We start from the raw sequence: 21,310 nt of genomic DNA, 5'->3' as shown, positions 1-21,310 counted from the left end.
ATAGTAATGTAGTATTATAGTAATGTAGTATTGTTATAGTAATGTAGTATTATAGTAATGTAGTAATGTAGTATTATAGTAATGTAGTATTATAGTAATGTAGTATTGTTATAGTAATGTAGTATGGTTATAGTAATGTAGTATGTTATAGTAATGTAGTATGTTATAGTAATGTAGTATGTTATAGTAATGTAGTATGTTATAGTAATGTAGTATGGTTATAGTAATGTAGTATTATAGTAATGTAGTAATGTAGTATTATAGTAATGTAGTATTATAGTAATGTAGTATTGTTATAGTAATGTAGTATGGTTATAGTAATGTAGTATGTTATAGTAATGTAGTATGTTATAGTAATGTAGTATGTTATAGTAATGTAGTATGTTATAGTAATGTAGTATGTTATAGTAATGTAGTATGGTTATAGTAATGTAGTATGGTTATATTAGTGTAATATAGTAATGTAGTATTATAATAATGTAGTATTATAGTAATGTAGTATTATAGTAATGTAGTATGTTATAGTAATGTAGTATGTTATAGTAATGTAGTATTGTTATAGTAATGTAGTATGTTATAGTAATGTATTATGGTTATAGTAGTTAAAATAACAAATTGATTAACAATAATTTTGTATTTTTTCAAATTTGAATGTAATTCGGCCCGTCAACTTAACATTTTTTTTTCTACGTACGGGCCATTTACCTGGCCGGGTTTGAGACCCCTGGCTTAGAACAATCCATATGAACAGAGGTCGCACTAAATATTTTTTAACACAGTAAAAATATTACTCTCTGTATTTTTAAGGAGTATATCAATGGCAGTAATTAAATTTTGTAGTACGTACATGTCCTAACTGTAGTGCAATTGCTGCGGAGAGACTGTAGAGTGACTGACTGCAGTATTTACAGCACAGAGTAAGTTATTAAAGGGGTTATCCGGGTTGTAAAATTTTTTTGTAATGGCTGGAAAGGAAATAAATAAGCACAAAATCAGAGGACTCAGCGGTCATATGTTGTATTTCTGACATTATGCCATAAACATGATTCATCACCCTCTGATTGGCTGCAGCGGTCACATATATATCTCCACACACATACATACATACATACATACATACATACATACATACATACACACACACACAATATATGTATATATACACTACCGTTCAAAAGTTTAGGGTCACTTAGAAATTTCCTTATTTTTTAAAGAAAAGCACAGTTTTTTTTCAATGAAGATAACATTAAATTAATCAGAAATACACTCTATACATTGTTAATGTGCTAAATCACTATTCTAGCTGCAAACGTCTGGTTTTTAATGCAATATCTACATAGGTGTATAGAGGCCCATTTCCAGCAACCATCACTCCAGTGTTCTAATGGTACATTGTGTTTGCTAACTGTGTTAGAAGGCTAATGGATGATTAGAAAACACTTGAAAACCCTTGTGCAATTATGTTAGCACCGCTGTAAACAGTTTTGCTGTTTAGAGGAGCTATAAAACTGACCTTCCTTTGAGCTAGTTGAGAATCTGGAGCATTACTATTTGTGGGTTCGATTAAACTCTCAAAATGGCTAGAAAAAGAGAGCTTTCATGTGAAACTCGACAGTCTATTCTTGTTCTTAGAAATGAAGGCTATTCCATGCGAGAAATTGCCAAGAAACTGAAGATTTCCTACAACGGTGTGTACTACTCCCTTCAGAGGTCAGCACAAACAGGCTCTAACCAGAGTAGAAAGAGAAGTGGGAGGCCCCGCTGCACAACTGAGCAACAAGACAAGTACATTAGAGTCTCTAGTTTGAGAAATAGATGCCTCACAGGTCCTCAACTGGCAGCTTCATTAAATAGTACCCGCAAAACGCCAGTGTCAACGTCTACAGTGAAGAGGCGACTCCGGGATGCTGGCCTTCAGGGCAGAGTGGCAAAGAAAAAGCCATATCGGAGACTGGCTAATAAAAGGAAAAGATTAATATGGGCAAAAGCACACAGACATTGGGCAGAGGAAGATTGGACAAAAGTGTTATGGACAGAGGAATCGAAGTTTGAGGTGTTTGGATCACACAGAAGAACATTTGTGAGACGCAGAACAACTGAAAAGATGCTGGAAGAGTGCCTGACGCCATCTGTCAAGCATGGTGGAGGTAATGTGATGGTCTGGGGTAGCTTTGGTGCTGGTAAAGTGGGAGATTTGTACAAGGTAAAAGGGATTTTGAATAAGGAAGGCTATCACTCCATTTTGCAACGCCATGCCATACCCTGTGGGCAGAGCTTGATTGGAGCCAATTTCATCCTACGACAGGACAATGACCCAAAGCACACCTCCAAATTATGCAAGAACTATTTAGGGAAGAAGCAGGCAGCTGGTATTCTATCTGTAATGGAGTGGCCAGCGCAGTCACCAGATCTCAACCCCATAGACTGTTGTGGGAGCAGCTTGACCGTATGGTACGCAAGAAGTGCCCATTAAGCCAATCCAACTTGTGGGAGGGGCTTCTGAAAGCATGGGGTGAAATTTCTCCCGATTACGTCAGCAAAGTAACAGCTAAAATGCCAAAGGTCTGCAATGCTGGAATTGCTGTAAATGGAGCATTCTTTGACGAAAGCAAAGTTTGAAGGAGAAAATCATTATTTCTAACCTTGTCAATGTCTTGACTATATTTTCTAGTCATTTTGCAACTCATTTGATAAATATAAAAGTGAGTTTTCATGGAAAACACAAAATTGTCTGGGTGACCCCAAACTTTTGAACGGTAGTGTATATATATATATATATATATATATATATATACACTCACACACCCCTTTTACCTCTCCCTCTGTGTTCATTTTCAAGCGTAGAAATAAGCACAAGACTGATTTACAGGTGTCGATGATGCCGGTGTAGGCGTTATTACGACCAGTCTGTGTCAATACCTTATTAAGACATAGGAACGTCAAGTGCCTGCTTAGGACCCAATTAGGCACTCGTTGAAGGGATTATGTATAAAAACCAGCAGCTACCTCCAGGAATAAAAGCTGGGGGGGGGTTCCAGGATTCAGGCCACTGGAAATAAGCTGCATTTGGAAAGCGGTGTGATGATGAAATGTCCATAGGTACATGACATGAACATGGTGGCCAACAGACACAAGCTGCGATAATCTTTCACCAAGTCATCGGGCCACTTTTAAAATCATGAAGTCAGAAAATCCTTTTATGGTACGTCCACATACAACGCTGTCTATGCCAATAATTCCTTAAAAACGGTTTACTACTGCCAAAGTGGCACTTATTTCCCTGTTGGATGGTCCATACACATGTAATATTTACGAACAGGTTTAATTTGCTTCCACATAGAGCAGCCTCCACAATCCCCATATTAAGGCCCCATACACACGAACGTGCTTTTGCGGCCGCAATTCCCCCGAAAACCCACGTTAGAATTGCGGCCCCATTCATTTCAATGGGCCCATGCACACGAACGTGGTTTCCACGGTCCGTGCATGGCCCAGGAGCCTGGACCGCAAAAAGAACGGACATTTCTTCTTACGGCCGTGTTTTGCTGTCCAGGCTCATAGAAAATAATGCACGTGGCCATGTACACGGCCCGCGATTTGTGGGCGGTTCACGGCGAACCCTAAAAAACACATGTAGTAATTATGTTGCAGTAGTGCCGTGGTTGTAAAAACATCCTAACGTTATGTTCACACGATGTCGATTTGAGACAGAAAAATCTGACACGGATTTCAAGGGATTCGCATATTTTGGACGCGGTCCGTTGTACTAGTTTAGTTTCCTCGCTATGTACATACAGCCATAAGATTTACGTCAGTGATCAAAATACGTGAACAGATGTGTAATGTACCTTTATAGTGTAGCCGTTTTTTTTGGGGGGGGGGGGGGGTTAATAAATATTTTTTTTTTCCGTCTCTTACAGGCCGCTATGAATGTTTATGTCACCATGCAACATTTGACTTATGTACGTTGTTGAGTTTACCCAAGAAAACCAGTGAAACTCTTACCGGATTTCTTCCCCAGCAAAATCAAACACTTTAGTAATGGTCAGCTTTTTAGAGTCATCCACTGTCTCAGAATCCTCCTTCGAAGACTTGGTGGAATCATTTTTGGAATCCTTATCCTTTTTTCCCGTCTAAAAGGAAACATGAAAGGAATAAAGTCAGAGAGAGAACGAAAGCCTATGTAATAAGTTATTACTCGATATAAAACCAAAGTAAGTATATATTCCGATGAGTCCCATGCGACTCGGCGATTGTGTCTTGGTAGTTGTTATTACCCATATACGTCTGACCCAGCACGAAATTTTGAGTGTTTGCCTAACGTCACGTACTTGTGTTCTGGGCATTGTAATTGCAAAGCTCTCTGTGTAAAAACGGGCCAGATTACACACAATGGAAAACAAAAAACATACTTGCCACAATTTTCATGGGATTGCCCTGCTAATAAGAGCATAAAAGGGGCGAGATTTGTAATAATTTGCATTAAAATAGGTGTACTTGGGTAGCTTTGTGGGCATTTCTGGGAAGACCAGGGTGAGGCTTGATGTACCACGATTTGGGATTAAAATGTTGGTTGGGCTATAACATCTATGTTGGAGGCTCCGTTAAGGGCCTGCGTCGCAGATCTGACAGAACTCATAGTTTCCAGTTAAACCACAGACACCCCGATGGATAGCAAACGGAACCCATTAAAGTCAATGGGTTCCGTCGGCCGCCGGTGGTGTCGGTTGTGCAACGGAACCATCACTTCCGGTTGTCACTTGTCTTGCTCCTCTGACAGAACAGAACAACGAAAAGCCAGAAAGCAGGTGTGAACATAGCCTAGAAAATGGCATGAGAAATAAAAGGAACAAAACAGGCCTTACTTTACCACATACATTATCCATAGTATTGTATGAAGTCCCAGTGTCGATAAGTCACAACAGACATGCCGTACCGAAAATACAGACAAAAGCTGCCCCCTCACATAGCGAACAGCTCAATACTGTGTTGGACAACAGCTATTTAAGCCGACTCCCCATAAACGTGCACGTTTGGATCAGCCAAGCATCCATGTTTATTGAAATAGGGAGAGGTGGATAAGCCAAATGGTCCATGAAGGGGCGGTATATATAGGATATGCCATATAGAATCTGTGTGGGGTAGTTAGAAGGTAAAATGAGTAGATATTACAAACAAACTAAAATTGACGAGAAGTCTATTATTAGCTGGCACACTATGCGGTGCCCGATATACCAACAATACCTGAAGGTTCTGGGGAGCAGGGACAGCAGGTTGACTTTTTGGCTGTTTTCCGACATCAGAAAGAAAACTTGACCAGAGGTCTTCTTCTTTTTTCTTTTTTGCCTCTTCCAGTTTCTTTTTTTTCACCTCATCAAAGGTCTCTATGTCGTCCTCCTCTTTCTCCTCCTTTTCCACTGGGCCTTCCTCTGTATTCAATGACAGTACACCTTTCTTTCGTTTTCTAAGGGCAGAGGAAACATTCTCAAATCATTTCAAAGGGTTGTATTACCTTCCCACCTTTGGATGAATAGGAGAGCTGATACATTCCTTATGACGTAACTGTACAAGACGTATCCAAAAGAGAAAACAGGTCATTTACTTCAGCCCAAGAAAGGAGAAGAAAGTACACAATCATTGTAAGGCTCTGTTCACACAGCGTTTTCCCAGTATGTTTAACGTAGGCATAGGAAAAGCTCTCGGCACATTCATCAACTGTAACTGTACCCATAACCCCCGAGATAGCGACCTTAGTGTCATTTTGGCATCCGTCATGCGGTATATGTCGGGTATACCGTAGTAGCGTAGTTGAGTACACCAATCTATTCAGAGGCATACGGTAAAGAAAAATATACATTTAATGGATGCCATAGTAGCTTATGGGTGACACCAACGTATGCCATCTGTAACTGGCCTTCATTAAACATATAACGGGCCATATATAGGGAGTTACGTCACTGTGCCCATCCCAGGAAAGCTCCACTGACGTACCTTTCCCCGGCGGAGATAAAAAAAAAAAAAGCAGCTGTCTTGCTATTGTGGGAAATAGTTGGGCATTAAAAGGCAAGCAGTCATGGGGGATAGTTGGGCCACCATGCAGGTGGCCATGTGTGGTGACCACGGGTGTGGGGTTCTCGCTGTGGCAGAGCTATATTTCTGAGCATCTCCAAGCAACGCAGAGTCGTTGTTGAACTCAGGAAGTAAAAGGGTCACGGAAATGGATCCCAGAGTTGCTCTGCCGATGTAGCGGCCATTGACACTCCCTCTGCTGCGTCGGGAAGTTCCAGTGATAATGGTACATATATGGACAGTTATGTCGCTGGAGCTTCTCAACGCACACGTTATGCCTAACAGAGGCAGTCGTCACCCATAGGCTATAATGGTATCTGCTTAACGGATATGTCATAAATAGGGTCATGATGAATTCGATAAACAACCACCATTATAGCTTATGTGTGATGGATGTCACTGTTATGCACCTGTCACAGCCTACGTTTAACATAGTGCATCCGTATTTACGGATCTGCAAATAAACAGTGAGGAATCTTGGGTAATCCCCTGGCAACGCACAGCAACACTTCCATAATTGCAGACGGCTACGCATACACATCCGTAGATGTCCATAATTACGGAAGCGCCCATAGACTTCTATGGGGAGTTTGTGCCATAATTCTGGCCCAAAAAAAGGACATGTTTTATCATTTCTAAAAATATGGAAAGGTGTCCGTAACCCATACAAATGAATGGGTCCGTAATTATGGATGAAAAATACGGTCGTGTCCATGGGGCCTAAGACATTACCCAATCTGCCCTAAAAAGGAAAAACTTTCCTCCTGATCCCAAGTGGCGATCAACATTCAAACAAGTATTCTATACATTGACATAGGAGATTATACTTTTTATCTAAGCCTTTTTTAAAGCCATCTCCTGTCCCTGCTGTGACGGCTCCTGCGGTGACTATTCCATAAATTCACAGTTCTCACAGTAAAGTAGGCTTGTCGCCTCTGCAGGTTGAACCTTTTTTTTCTCCAGACGGAGGGAGTGCCCCCTTGTTTTTGAGGGAATTTTAGATGGAAAGGGTTTACACCATATTTTTTGTATGTGCCATTCATATATTTAGATAAGTTAATCATGTCCCACCTTAGTCTTGTTTTTTTCAAGGCTAAATATATTTAATTCTTTTAATCTTTCCTCATAACTTAAATTCTCCATGCCCCTTATTAGCTTTGTTGCTCTTCTTTGTATTTTTTCCAACTCCAGGGCATCCTTTCTATGAACTGGAGCCCAGAACTGAACTGCATATTCTAAATGAGGCCTCACTAATGTTTTGTAAAGTGGTAATAATATATCCCTGTCCCGTGAGTCCATGCCTCTTAATACACGACAATATTTTGCTGGCCTTTGAAGCAGCTGATTGACATTGCATGCTGTTATTTAGTTTATGATCTACAAGTACACCCAGATCCTTCACAACAAGTGACTCTGCCAGTTTAATGGGGTATTCTGGTTAGAACAAGTTACCCCCTAACCGTAGCATAGGGGGTAACTTGCTGATCGGTGGGTGTCCGACAGCTTTGGAGCCCCACTGTACACGAGAATGGGGGTCCGTGCCAATTTGAACAGAGTGGCAGGTCGCTCATGCGCACTGTCGCTCCATTCATTCTCTACAGGAGAGTCTAAAATAGCCGAACGCTGTACTCCACTATTTCCGGTGCTCCCATAGCGAATGAATGATGAAAAAACATCCCAATGTGCAGGCCAGAGAGGAACATTCCTTCAGTTTCAGGGACCTAGTATTCATGAACCAAAAAGGGAAGGGACATAGAATATCTGCTGGAAGTGAGGGCGCCCTTATTGTACTAGCGCAACACTTTCCCAGCAAAATTTCCCAAACTACAAAGGAGGAAAAGTCCCCAAGATGTGCAGAGTGTAACAAAAGGAGGATAAGAATTTACACAGTTTATCAGTGCGACAATGGCCTGTGCATAACGTATTGCTTCACAGCGTACCACACATCTATGGATAGTTATTATTTACCCCATTAATATACCCTCTTATTATGCCCTGATGTACTCCTCACAGCTTACATATACCCTGATGTAGTCCACACAGATTACATAAACCCTGATGTACTCCGCCCAGCTTACATATACCCTGATGTGCTCTGCACAGCTTACATATACCCTGATGTACTCTGCACAGCTTACATATACCCTGATGCAGTTCGCACAGATTACATATGCCCTCACATTACAAACTAATACCAGTAAAACTCCAAACAAAACTACTACCAAGCAAAATCCACGATCCTAATGGCGCTCCTTCCCTTCTAAGCCCTACAGTGTGCCCAAACAGCAGTTTACAGCCACATGTAAGGTATTGCCATACCTGGAAGAACCCGCTTAATAATTTATGGGGTAAGATTCTCCAGTGGCACAAGCTGGGCACAACACATTGAGCGGTGAAATGGCAGATCAGTGGTAAAATTGCAATTTTCACTTTGCATCATCCACAGTGTATTAATTTCTGAAGAATACCTGTGGGGTGTAAATGCTCACTACACCCCTTTATAAATGCCTTCAGGGGTGTAGTGTCTAAAATGGGGTCACTGTTTTTTTTGGTACATGAGGGGTTTTGCAAATGCAACATGGCGTCCGTAAACCACTCCAGCAAAATTTACACTCCAAAAGTCAAATACCACTCCTTTTCTTCTGAACCCTCCCATATGTCCAAAGAGCAGTTTATAACCACATATGGGGTGTTACAATACTCGGGAGACATTGCTTTACAAATCTTGGGGTGCTCTTTTTTATTTATTCATTGTGATAATGAAAAATGTTGATATAAAACATTATTGGGAAAAAATAAATTTTACCATTTTCACAGCTTAATTTTAATTAATTCAGCAAAAAACCTTTGGGGTCAAAAGTCTCACTATACCCCTAGAGGATTCCTCAGGGGGTGTAGTTTCCCAAATGGAGTCCCTTTTGGGGTGTTCGCACTGTACTAGTACTACAGGGGCTCAGCAAATTCAATATGGTGCCCAGAAACCATTTCAAAAGCCAAATGGCGCTCCTTCCCTTCTGAGCCTTACCGTGTGTCCAAACAGCAGTTTATGACTGCATATGGGGTATTGCCCTACTCTGGAGAAGTCGCTTTACAAATTTTAGGGTGCTTTTTCTCCTTTAGTTCTTGTGGAAAAAAAATAATTGTTAAACCTACATTTTATTAGAAAAAATGTAGATTTTAATTTTCACATCCTAATTTCAATAATTTAGGCAAAAAACCTGTGGGGTCAAAATGCTCACTATACCTCTAAATAACTTCCTTGTGGGTGTAGCTTCCCAAATAGAGTCACTTGTGGGGGTTTCCAGTGTTTTGGCCCCTCAGGGGCTTTGCAAATGCGACATGGCCCCCACAAACCATTCCAGCAGAATTTGAGCTCCAAAAGCCACATGGCGCTCCTTCCCTTCTGTGCCCTGCCCCGTGTCCAAACAGCCGTTTATGACCACATGTGGGATATTGCTGTACTCGGGAGAAATTGTTTTACAAACGTAGGGGTGCTTTTTCTCATTTAGTCCTTGTGGAAATGAAATTTTTCATTTTCACAGCCCAATTCTAATAAAATCTATGGAACACATGTGGGGTCAAAAAGCTCACTACACCCCTAGATGAATTCCTTGTAGAGTGTAGTTTCCAAAATGGGGTAGTTTTTGGGGTGTTTCCTATGTTTTGGTACAACAAGACCTCTTCAAAACTTGACATGGTGCCTAAAATATAATCTAATAAAAAGAACGCCTCAAAAATCACTAGGTGCTCATTTGCTTCTAAAGCCAGTGTTTCAGTCCAGTATTACACTAGGGCCACAAGTTAGATATTTCTAAAAATGGAAGAATCTGGGTAATACATTTTTTGTTGTTTTTCAATTTCCCATCCACATTGATTTAATTCCTGTGAAATGCCTAAAGGGTTAAGAAACCTTCTAAATGCTGCTATGAATACTTTGAGGGGTGCAGTTTTTAAAATTGGGTGATTTATGTGGGTTTGTAAAGTATGGGCAAAAAAGCCACTTCAGAACTGAACTGGCCCCTGTAAAAATAGCCTTTTGAAATTTTCTTGAAAACGTGACAAATTGCTGCTAAAGTTCTAAGCCTTGTAACGTCCTAGAAAAATAAATGAATGTTAAATAAACTATGCCAATCTAACACCCCTTGCACACGACAGAGTTCGGGCCGTGAAAAACGGTCTGTGTGTCAGCCACATTTCCCGGCCCGACTGCGGTACAGGTGAACGGGACTCCTGGAATCATAGACATTTTATGATGCTAGGAGTCTCTGCCTCCCCGCGGAACTGCTGCTCCGTATTCTATCATTTTGTTCAGTACGGAACAGCAGTTCCGTAGGGAGGCAGGGACTCCTAGCATCATAAAATATTTATGATGCCAGTAGTCCCATTCACCTGTACTGCAGTCGGGCTGGGAAATGCAGCCGACATTTGGACCGTTTTTCACGGCCCGAACTCAGTCGTGTGCAAGGGGTGTAAAGTAGACACATGGGAAATGTTCATTTGTAACTATTTTGTGTGGTATAACGGTCTGTCTTACAAGCAGATGCATTTAAATTTATAAAAACATTTTGGTGTTTTTCACAAATAAAAATGTAATGTATCAACCAAATTTTACCACTAACATTAAGTCCAATGTGTCATGAGAAAATCTCAGAATCGCTTGGATAGGTAAAATCATTCCAAAGTTATTACCACAAAGTGAGATATGTCAGATTTGAAAAATTTGACTGTCAGGAAGGTCAAAAGTAGCTGCAGTGGGAAGGGGCTAACCCCATCCTCTATATCATTAATAAATAGGTTGAATAATAGCGGTCCTAGCCCTAACCCTTGTGTATGTACTAAACTTTGTTCACATCTGCGTCGGGGTTCCGTCAGACCTTGAAAACACAAGGAGAGCAGCACTTATAGGCTCATAGCCTTATTTGTAATTCTTTGGGTGCAAGCCTTTGGACCTCGATCACCGGTTCCATATATAGAAAAACAAAGGAAGGCCGCACTCCACAGCAGATGGTTTTCAAGTGAAAAATTGCATTTTTATTTACCCATTGGCAGTGCAACGTTTCAGCCCCACCATGGACGTGCTTGAAAGGCCCATGCTGGGGCTGAAACGTTGCACTGCCAATGGGTGAATAAAGATGCAATTTTTCACTTGAAAACCATCTGCTGTGGAGTGCGGCCTTCCTTTGTTTTTCCGTCAGACCTTTCCGTCAGGGAACCCATGAACGGAAACCATAGCTTTCCATTTGCATTACCCTTGATTTCAATGGTAACGCTTCCGTTGCTAATGGCTTCTATTTGTCTCCGTTCTGTAAACTTTCCATTGTTTTGGCGAGATTGATTCCACCGTAAAAACGGAAACCTTACAGAACGGAGACCATTAGCAACAGAAGCATTAACCTTGAAATCAATGTAAATGCAGATGGAAAGCTATGGTTTTCGTTCATGGGTTCCCCTGACGGAAAGGTCTGATGTAACCCATGATTGGAACCCCGACACAGATGTGAACAAAGTCTAAGGCTCAGTTCACATCTGCGTTGCTATTTCCATTGAGCAGATATGACCATAGCCTTACGGGATGGATTAGGTCTGTACCGTGGACACCAAGCCGTATAGTCATTGGTGGCCTCTCTGCTCACCTTGCTAAAATAGAATTCTCATTCTTCTTCTTAGTCTTATTTTTATGTGAGGCTTTTTCTTCTCCACCTTCTTGCTCTTCATCATCATCATCATCATCTTCCTTCACCAATTCATTCACATCATCTTCACTGTATTCTCCTCCTAAGACACAAAACCACTGGTTATTTGTTCCCTGTTTTATATCATCACAGCTTATTCACATGTATAACTTATTCATTTAAAGGGGGATCTTCACTATCACACCTTGTGGCACAAATAAACGACCACTTCTCCATACGTTATGTCATATGCAGGTACGAAAATACCTGCATAAAGAAAAAAAAAAAAAGCATTAAAGGGGTATTCTCAACTTAGACCTGCAGCTATATTGACAAAAGCGTTCACCCGACCCATGTGTTGCCTGTTGAGGCAGCCGCTGGCTGAAGATTCTAGGCGGGACTAGTGGGGAGGGGGCCATTCTACTCTATGGGAGGAAACACCCGAGCAAGCGCTGCTTGGCCGTTTCTATATTTCCCATAGAACAGAATGGAGAGAGCGAAATTCCTGTCTGGAATCTGTGGCCAGCCGCCATCTTACCAGGCGGAATGGGGGTCAGGAGACCCCCATTCTAGAGATATATAGATATATATAAATAGGTGGAGGTTCCAGATCTGAGACCAGCATCTATCAGACATTTATAGCATATCCTTTGGATATGCCATAAATGGCTAAGTTGGGAATACCGCTTTAAAAAGATCTATTCCCTATACAGGTAAGCATGTATATATAGGAGAAGCGATCCCTTCCCTCAGTCACATGATCAGAAGCCGTAACAGTAAAGACTCCATTTTATCTAACAATAGTTTGATGGTTGACAATGTTTTATGCCTAGGACAACCTTAAAAGTTCCCTTGACACCTTATTTATTTTTACACTTGTATGACCTGTCAATGAGACAGTCTAGAGGGGAGCGCTCATACACAATCACTATTCATACTCTTACCCGCTGCCCCATGAAGGTGGGTTCACACATATAGGTAGTGGCACTGCAAGGGGGGGGGGGCAACACTACTGCGTCTAATAAACGTGGAAAAACAGCATTCATATAGATTCAAATCAATGGTGATGGAAACGGACACCTTTGGTTTCCGTTTGTGTCAGTCAGGGTCCCGCTCAGATGGAAAAGGGACTCTAGTGCAGATGTGAACAAAGCTTTACTGGTACAATCCTGTTATAATATCCGGGATCATGAAGTTATGAGAATCAACTATAATTTGTGGGTGATGAAAAATATTTCTTGAAGTTAAAATCATTTTGCAATCCAACTTTTTGGTGAACGATGATGGCCATGGCCGCACATCGACGGCTTGAGTCCGGCAGACAGAGATCTGCCGCTCTGCCTCCTAGAGGGGTGATCCTGCACAGGGGACAGCCCTCTAAAGCCCCTGTTACACCGGCCAATTTTCACTGGTGCAGAGGTCGTCGCGTTGATCGTTTGCTCCTGCCACAAGGAGCTATGTATGGGGACGAGCGCTCGTTGCTCTGATCGCTTGTCCCCATACATTATCATATCAGCCGTGCGTCTCCTTGTTCACACAGGGCGATGTGCTGCCGACAACGATATTTCACGTTTTTAAAACAATACGATCAGCAGATGAACATTTGTCCGATAATCGCCCAATGTAAAACCCCCTTAAGGAGCCTCACAAACGGGCGTGTTCGGTCTGTGATGTACGGTCCGTACGTCGGCCGCATTGCACGGAGCCGGGCTCCTAGCATCATAGTTATGTACGACGCTAGGTGTCCCTGCCTGTCCGCGGAACTACTGTCCCATACTGAAAACATGATTACAGTACGGGACAGTTGTCCCGCAGAGAGGCAGGGACTCCTAGCGTCGTACATAACTATGATGCTAGGAGCCCGGCTCCCTGCAGTGTGTTCAGTCCGGGAAATGCGGCCGAAATACGGAATGTGTATCACGGACCAAACACGCTTGTGTTTGAGGCTTTAAAGGCTCAGATCACATCTGCATTGGAGGCTGTCGGTGGTCGCTCTAAGTAGATATAAGGAACATATAACGGTGTCTCACATATTGCCCCAGTCACGCGGCCCTGCGCTGGTTATACCCCATGCCGTATGTAAACAACGCAGTCCCAGACGATGTGTCGTCCATAGTAAAATGATGTCCCTTGGTCAACAAAAGACCGAATGGCTGTAGCGCTCTACGTGTGATGTCACTGCGGACGACGCGCGGTGGACAGCGGGAGATCAGGACATCATTTGTTATTAAAGCTGATTAGTCGGTGATATAAATTTAGTCGGAGGCCCCGTTAAAGATTTTCCCCGATCATGCAATCAATTTGATACAAATCTTACCACAGAATACGGTGCCAATAGAAAAAACGCAACAGATATTTTCCGCACATCAGTCTCTAAGGGTATGTGCACACACACTAATTACGTCCGTAATTGACGGACGTATTTCGGCCGCAAGTAGTGGACCGAACTCAGTGCAGGGAGCCGGGCTCCTAGCATCATACATATGTACGATGCTAGGAGTCCCTGCCTCTCCGTGGAACTACTGTCCCATACTGAAAACATGATTACAGTACGGGACAGTTGTCCTGCAGAGAGGCAGGGACTCCTAGCATCGTATATAACTATGATGCTAGGTGCCCGGCTCCCTGCACTGTGTTCGGTCCGGTACTTGCGGCCGAAATACGTCCGTAAATTACGGACGTAATTAGTGTGTGTGCACATACCCTAACACGTGACTAGTTTTTGAGGGGTGGCTCAGATTTTGATTGATCCAAAACAATCAGATCACTACAATGTGATCGGATCTTTACTCCTCCCCCACATCTACGGACATCCTTACTGAATTACATGACAAATCCCTGCAGCTTGTGGCGACGTGGTTCAGGCTGCTGGGACTACCATAAAGCTGTATGTACAATGCACAGAAACACCCGAGGAGGCAACTACCTGAAGGGACGTAATCTTCATCCTCAGAGGAGGAATAGTCCTCGGAGTCAGACATAACCGTATATTACACTTAGCGCCGCACAGCCAGTGACCTCTCGATAATACAGCACTGCGCATGCCTGGCAACCCAGAAGGGTCTACTGAGCATGCGCGGTAAGACGCCTCAGAGCGCATGTACTACTTGTTCAGCGGCTGCCTAGAGCGCATGCGTCGTTGAACTGCACGTGTTATTGTAGGGATGTTGTAAAATGACGAGACTTTGTGGCTTGTGAATGTAAAATATTAATAAATATGGATTATATTAATAAGGGTTAAACATATAATATTTCTTGGACCTACACACTAATGTATTGGCAAATGCAAAATATCTTTACAATTGGGAGCAGCAGAAAAGTGGAGGAGCTGCAGTTTTACATGCAAAATGTCATTGCCCCAGGATTATGCTCCCCATGTAAAGCTGCCATGGATCGGACATTTTGCTCCTAGGAACATTTGGTCACGGTGTCTACATGCACACGCTACGTACTTTGCTGTGGAAAATACGCAGCAAAACCGCAAGAAATTCGCAGGAAAAAACGCACCTGAAGGTGCGGTTTTTTAATGTGTTTTTCAGTCCGGTTTTTACGTTTTGCTGCGTAAATTGCGGTGCTTTCATGCTGCGGGTTTTTCTGCGCATATCTCCAGAAATACGGAGATAGAATTCGCAAGCGGAAGATAAATTGACATGCTGCGGTTACAAATATACACACCGCGGGACAATTTACGTGTGGGGAAAATACCGCAGCGTGTACATGAGAGTCCCTGGAATCTCATTGCCTATGCTGGTACTGTATTATGCTGCGGTTTTGCCGCACGCAAATACACATGGCAAAACCGCATGTAATACGCATCGTGTGCATTGACCCTAAAGGGGCATAAACTGCAAGATTTCTGATGGAACAATTTCCTCTGTGCAAAATCACTCACCCTGTTGAAAATACGGTTCATGGGCATTTCTGCCGGTTTATTGGCCAGTTTAATAGGAGATAAAGTGCTATGATCATTTTATTAGGACTCTGCATTAATATATAATAATATTTATTTATACAGCGCCAACATATTCCGCAGCACTTTATAATTCAGAGGGAACATGTACTGACAATATCAGACATTATATAGTGACCAAACTAATTAACAATTCAAACGAGGAGCGAGAACCCCGTTTTCGTAAGCCCCATAGAACTGAATGGTAGTTACGGAAACCGCGTAGCTCGCATGCTACGCTGCTTCCGTAACTGCTATTCACTACTATGGGAGTTATGGAAACAATTTAGCTCGGCGAGCTGTGCTGTTTTCGTAACTGCCGACCATAAGGTCAGGAAGTGGCTGGGAGGCAGCGAGAGCAGACAAAGCTAGAACGGGTTTAAGGGGCCCCTTTCTAGAGACAGGCGCGGGTCCCAGAGGTGGGACCTGAATCTATCTGACATTTATGACATATCCTGTGGCTATCCAAAAAATACAATATTTGAAGCAGCACAAATCCCGGTATCAGGAGCGGTGTCACGCTGTAAAATCAAACAAACCCAGTCTGACGTAATGTAATCTTCAGAAAAAGCGTGGTGAACAGCAGCACACTTCTCCCAAGTTTCAATCAATATGTTATCAATATTATCAAATGATATCAATATGTTCTTTTATTGGTCAACCAGTAAGAAAATGGCAACGTTTCGACCCGTGACAAGTGGGGGGTCTTTCTCAAGCCATTTTTTTACTGGATGTTTGACCAATAAAAGAACATATTGATATAATTTGATAATATTGATGACACATTGATTGAAACTTGGGAGACGTGTGCTGCTGTTCACCACGCTTTTTCTCAAGATATCCTGTGGATATGTCATAAATTTCCCTTGTGGGAGAACTCCTTTAAGTACAATGGTCCAGCCATCTTTTATACATATGGGGTAGTACGCATAAAGCTGCATGAGCCATCACCAGCCAGTATCTGTGTAAATGGGCGGATTACAATAAGGGCAATTTGGGCAAGTGTGCGGGGCCCAAGGCTGGAAGGGGGCCCAGTTCGCCCCGGTTCTACCGTACCGGCTGTTAAAATTACAGCCGGTTCAGAGAACCGGCGTAAAGCGAGACCTGACCCAATTGTATCCGCGTCCTTAGGATGCGGATATAATTGCTTACTTTAGGTCTGGCAAGACAGGGAACTATCCGTTCCCTTGCTCCCATTCGGGGCTTTACTAATGACACAGTCGGCACGATGACGTCATCACGCCAACTGCACTGTTACGCTGGATGACGCCATCTGGTCTCTGACCAGTCCTGTTTCGCTGGAGGTCGGCGCGGGAACAGGGACAGGAGAGAATGTTGTATTTTTTTCTGGGCAGCATTGGGGGCAATATCTACAGTGGGCATTATCTACAGAGGGCATTGTAACTGGTGCGATCTACAGAGGGCATTATCTACAGAGGGCATTGTAACTGGTACTATCTACAGGGGGCATTGTGACTGGCACCATCTACAAGGAGCATTATCTACAGAGGGCATTGTAATTAACACTATCTACATGGGGCATTGTGACTGGCGCTATCTACAAGGGGCATTATCTACAGAGGGCATTGTAACTGGCACTATCTACACGGGGCATTATCTACAGAGTGCATTGTAACTGGCACTATCTACAGGGGGCATTGTGACTGGCGCCATCTACATTATCTACAGGGTGCATTGTAACAAACACTATCTACAGGGGGCATTATCTACAGGGAGCATGGTAACTGGTGCTATCTACAGGGGGTATTGAGACTGGCATTATCTACAGAGGGCATTGTAACTGGAACTATCTACAGGGGGCATTGTGACTGGTGCTATCTACAGGGGGCATTGTTAGTGTGTGTGGTGTTTTACTTTACAGTGTTTGACACAATTTAATTCATGGGCACAGTGTATGGTGCAATTATATTCAGGGGCACAGTGTATAGTACTTTTATATTTAGAAGCATAGAGTGTGGCACCATGAGAATTTTATCTTCATTTATAGGTGTGGAAATGTTGGAAAAGTGAGAAGCCAAAGACAATTGATCTGCAAATTGCAGAAATGGGCCGTGCCCGGGAGAAGTCATCATAGAGGTCTGGACCGGATGGAGAAGAAAAGAGAAAAAGAATGAAAAATAATCAGCGGTGAGTCACTCAATGTAAATGTTTATTCTCCGTGTGATTGATCAGTACTGTAGTGACTGTATGATCTGCAGTGAGATGACGGATGGTAGCATTCTTTTTTGTTAAACAGCAACTCCCAGCATATTCTAACCATTGTTAAAGCTATACTGGGAGCTGTAGTTTTATGTCGTCCAAACTTATACGACAGGGGTTAAACTGAATTTGCAAATGATCTCTATACTGAACTGTATTTTTTCTGGTGTTGTATATATGTACTCAGCTTGGTTCTGGGGCTGTACATATGAACTGAGCTTTATTCTGGTACTGAATATATGTACTGAGCTTGTTTCTGGTACTATATATATGTATTGAACTTTGTTCTGGTGCTGTATTTATGTATTGAGCTTGGTTCTGGTGTATTTATGTACTGAGCTTTTTTCTGGTGCTGTATATATATTAAAGAGGCTCTGTCACCAGATTTTGCAACCCCTATCTGCTATTGCAGCAGATAGGCGCTGCAATGTAGATTACAGTAACGTTTTTATTTTTTTAAAACGAGCATTTTTGGCCAAGTTATGACCATTTTCGTATTTATGCAAATGAGGCTTGCAAAAGTACAACTGGGCGTGTTGAAAAGTAAAAGTACAACTGGGCGTGTATTATGTGCGTACATCGGGGCGTTTTTACTACTTTTACTAGCTGGGCGTTCTGATGAGAAGTATCATCCACTTCTCTTAAGAACGCCCAGCTTCTGGCAGTGCAGACACAGCCGTGTTCTCGAGAGATCACGCTGTGACGTCACTTCCCCAGGTCCTGCATCGTGTCAGACGAGCGAGGACACATCGGCACCAGAGGCTACAGATGATTCTGCAGCAGCATCGGCGTTTGCAGGTAAATCGATGTAGCTACTTACCTGCAAACGCTGATGCTGCTGCAGAATCAACTGTAGCCTCTGGTGCCGATGTGGCCAACACGATGCAGGACCTGTGAGTGACGTCACAGCGTGATCTCTCGAGAACACGGCTGTGTCTGCACTGCCAGAAGCTGGGCGTTCTGAAGAGAAATGGATTATACTTCTCATCAGAACGCCCAGCTAGTAAAAGTAGTAAAAACACCCCGATGTACACACATAATACACGCCCACTTGGACTTTTACTTTTCAACACGCCCAGTTGTACTTTTGCAAGCCTCATTTGCATAAATACAAAAATGGCCATAACTTGGCAAAAATGCTGGTTTTTTTAAAATAAAAACGTTACTGTAATCTACATTGCAGCGCCGATCTGCTGCAATAGCAGATAGGGGTTGCAAAATCTGGTGACAGAGCCTCTTTAAGCTTTGTTCTGGAGTTATATATGTACTGAGCTTTGTTCTGGTGCTGTATATATGTACTGAGCTTGGTTCTGGGGTGATATGGCCTCAAAACGGCTGACAGGGTGATATAGGGGAGGGTGTGGGCATTTTAAACTTATCTTTTTTTCCTGTTTGATTCCCCCAGCCAGGCGGTCACAGCTGCCACTCTCTGCTCTGAGTGATGGCTCAGGAGACCGCTAAAACCGTCACTCAGATTAGAGGGACGGGGCTTGTTGCGTGCACTTGCACATCAAGTCCCGCCTCAGTGGCACTTGCGATCAGCGTGTCGGGGGAATTAAAGCTGCATGACCACGAAATAATGATGTAAGTTTAAAATGCCCTATACCCTGTCAGAAGTTTTGAGATCTCAAAACTGCTGACTGGTTCCCTTTAATAAATAAGCAATATAATGTCCTTCTTTACATTTGTCCTCTTTGGCTTTGTTCACACTGAGTTTTTTATGAGTTTTTTGACGCGGAAACCGCGCCAAAAAAACTCGTCAAATACGGCCCAAAAATGCCTCCCATTGATTTCAATGGGAGGCGGAGGCGTCTTTTTCCCGCGAGCGGTAAAACCGCCTCGCATGACAAAGAAGCGACATGCCCTATCTTTGGGCGTTTACGCCTCTGACCTCCGATTGACTTCAATGGGAGGCAGAGAAGAGTTTTATGCCCGCGGCGCTCAATGGCGAAAAACGCAGCGAAAATCGGCGTGTAGGCAGAGGAAAATCTGCCTCAAACTTCCAAACTGAATTTTGAGGCAGAAATTCCGCCTGCAAAAAACTCTGTGTGAACATAGCCTTTAGGATCCACTCCTGGTTTGGTTGGGAAAAAACTGCACTGTGTCAACCTGATCTTAGTACTATTTACATAACTATAGAATCAGTGGCGGATTATCATTGGGGCGGTTCGGGGGGCCGTCCGGAGCCCAAGGCTCCCAGGGGGCCCATAGCCACCCGAACCCCCTCATGCCCAGTGGCGTCGCTAGCACCGGAGGGAGCCCCGGTGCCAGGACCGCACCTGTCATGAGACAAGGGGAGCTTCGCTCCTACTTAGCAGCCGTGGTCTGTGCCGCTTTAGAAGCTCCCCCTCCAGCCCCCCTTCCCTGCTCTAAACATCTCTCCTCCTGCTGCTAGCTGTCGGGACATGGGGGAGGGGAGACTGTCGTGGGCTCTGTGTTGGGATGTGAGCAGGAGAAGAGCTACAGTGAAGACTCATAAATATCCTACATAAAAGGTAAGTGCATGTGTGTTTACAATGTGTACTTTATATGTGTATAATGTGCATACTCGTGTGTACTTTATATGTGTATAATGTGCATACTCATGTGTACTTTATATGTGTGTGTGCCTCTATCTACAGGGGTGTGTGTGTCTCTATCTATACAGGGGTGTGTGTGGCTCTATCTACAGGGGGGTGTGTGTGTGTGTGTGTGTGCGTGTGTGCGTGCGTGCGAGCGTGCGTGCGTGTGTGTGTGTGGCGCTGTCTACATGGGGGGTTGGCGCTGTGTCCCTGCACAGTGTTATACTGTCAGTATGTAGGGACTCAGCCCTGTGAAAGTGGAATCATAACACCCATTTGTTAATGCTTGTGCAAAATGGTAGTGTTAGCAATAGTTACGGCGCGGCAGGGTGGCGGTTGAGAAGGGGGGCCCAAGTTTGGGTAACAGCCCAGGGCCCATGGTCTTCTTAATCCGCAACTGTATAGAATAGAATCTTTTTGAAAGGCCATGTCCACACAATGGGGATTCCATCCCTAAATCCTGACAAATTCTAACATTCCGCAGGCAATACATTTCCTATGGCAAATCCGTGCCGTGTAAACGTGGCTTTTATAGTTGTCTACTGAAACATACTGCAGCCAATCGGTGACTGACTATTTAAATATTTGACAAGCACTGAAGGAGTGATCCTCAACAATCATAATTAAATTTCATACTACAGTACAGCAGATATTCTTTATAAATACACCAGGGTTCCACTTTAATGTATTTAGGAAATTTTTTAGATTTTCTTTAGACTTGCTAAATTTTACTTTCGATTTGAGAACAACGCATGCGCAAAGCCATCTGCCCTTTATGAATATGGCTTTCCATCGCTCCTAAGTACCAGGTACGTCACTAACCCAAATAAAACGTCAAC

General features: G+C 43.1%; 1 protein-coding gene across 2 annotated transcripts in view; it reads right to left on the bottom strand.

Annotated features, from left to right (window-relative positions):
* CFDP1 (craniofacial development protein 1) overlaps positions 1–14,795 on the bottom strand; it is a 50,586-nt gene extending 35,791 nt beyond the window's left edge. For both annotated transcript variants that reach the window (XM_075837551.1, XM_075837552.1), the window contains exons 1-4: positions 14,668–14,795; positions 11,703–11,844; positions 5,245–5,464; positions 4,006–4,133 (exon numbers count right to left, since the gene is read on the bottom strand). In XM_075837551.1, coding sequence (XP_075693666.1) covers positions 4,006–4,133; positions 5,245–5,464; positions 11,703–11,844; positions 14,668–14,722 — 545 coding nt within the window. In that variant the 5' untranslated portion in view covers positions 14,723–14,795. The remainder of the gene's footprint in view (positions 1–4,005; positions 4,134–5,244; positions 5,465–11,702; positions 11,845–14,667) is intronic.
* Between the last annotated feature and the right edge of the window lie 6,515 nt (positions 14,796–21,310).

Source organism: Rhinoderma darwinii, chromosome 9 (assembly GCF_050947455.1).
Source record: "Rhinoderma darwinii isolate aRhiDar2 chromosome 9, aRhiDar2.hap1, whole genome shotgun sequence".
In the NCBI taxonomy this organism is placed as follows: Eukaryota; Metazoa; Chordata; class Amphibia; order Anura; family Rhinodermatidae; genus Rhinoderma; species Rhinoderma darwinii.
The sequence above is the reverse complement of the archived record's forward strand: the minus strand, read 5'-3'. Positions and strand labels throughout refer to the sequence as shown.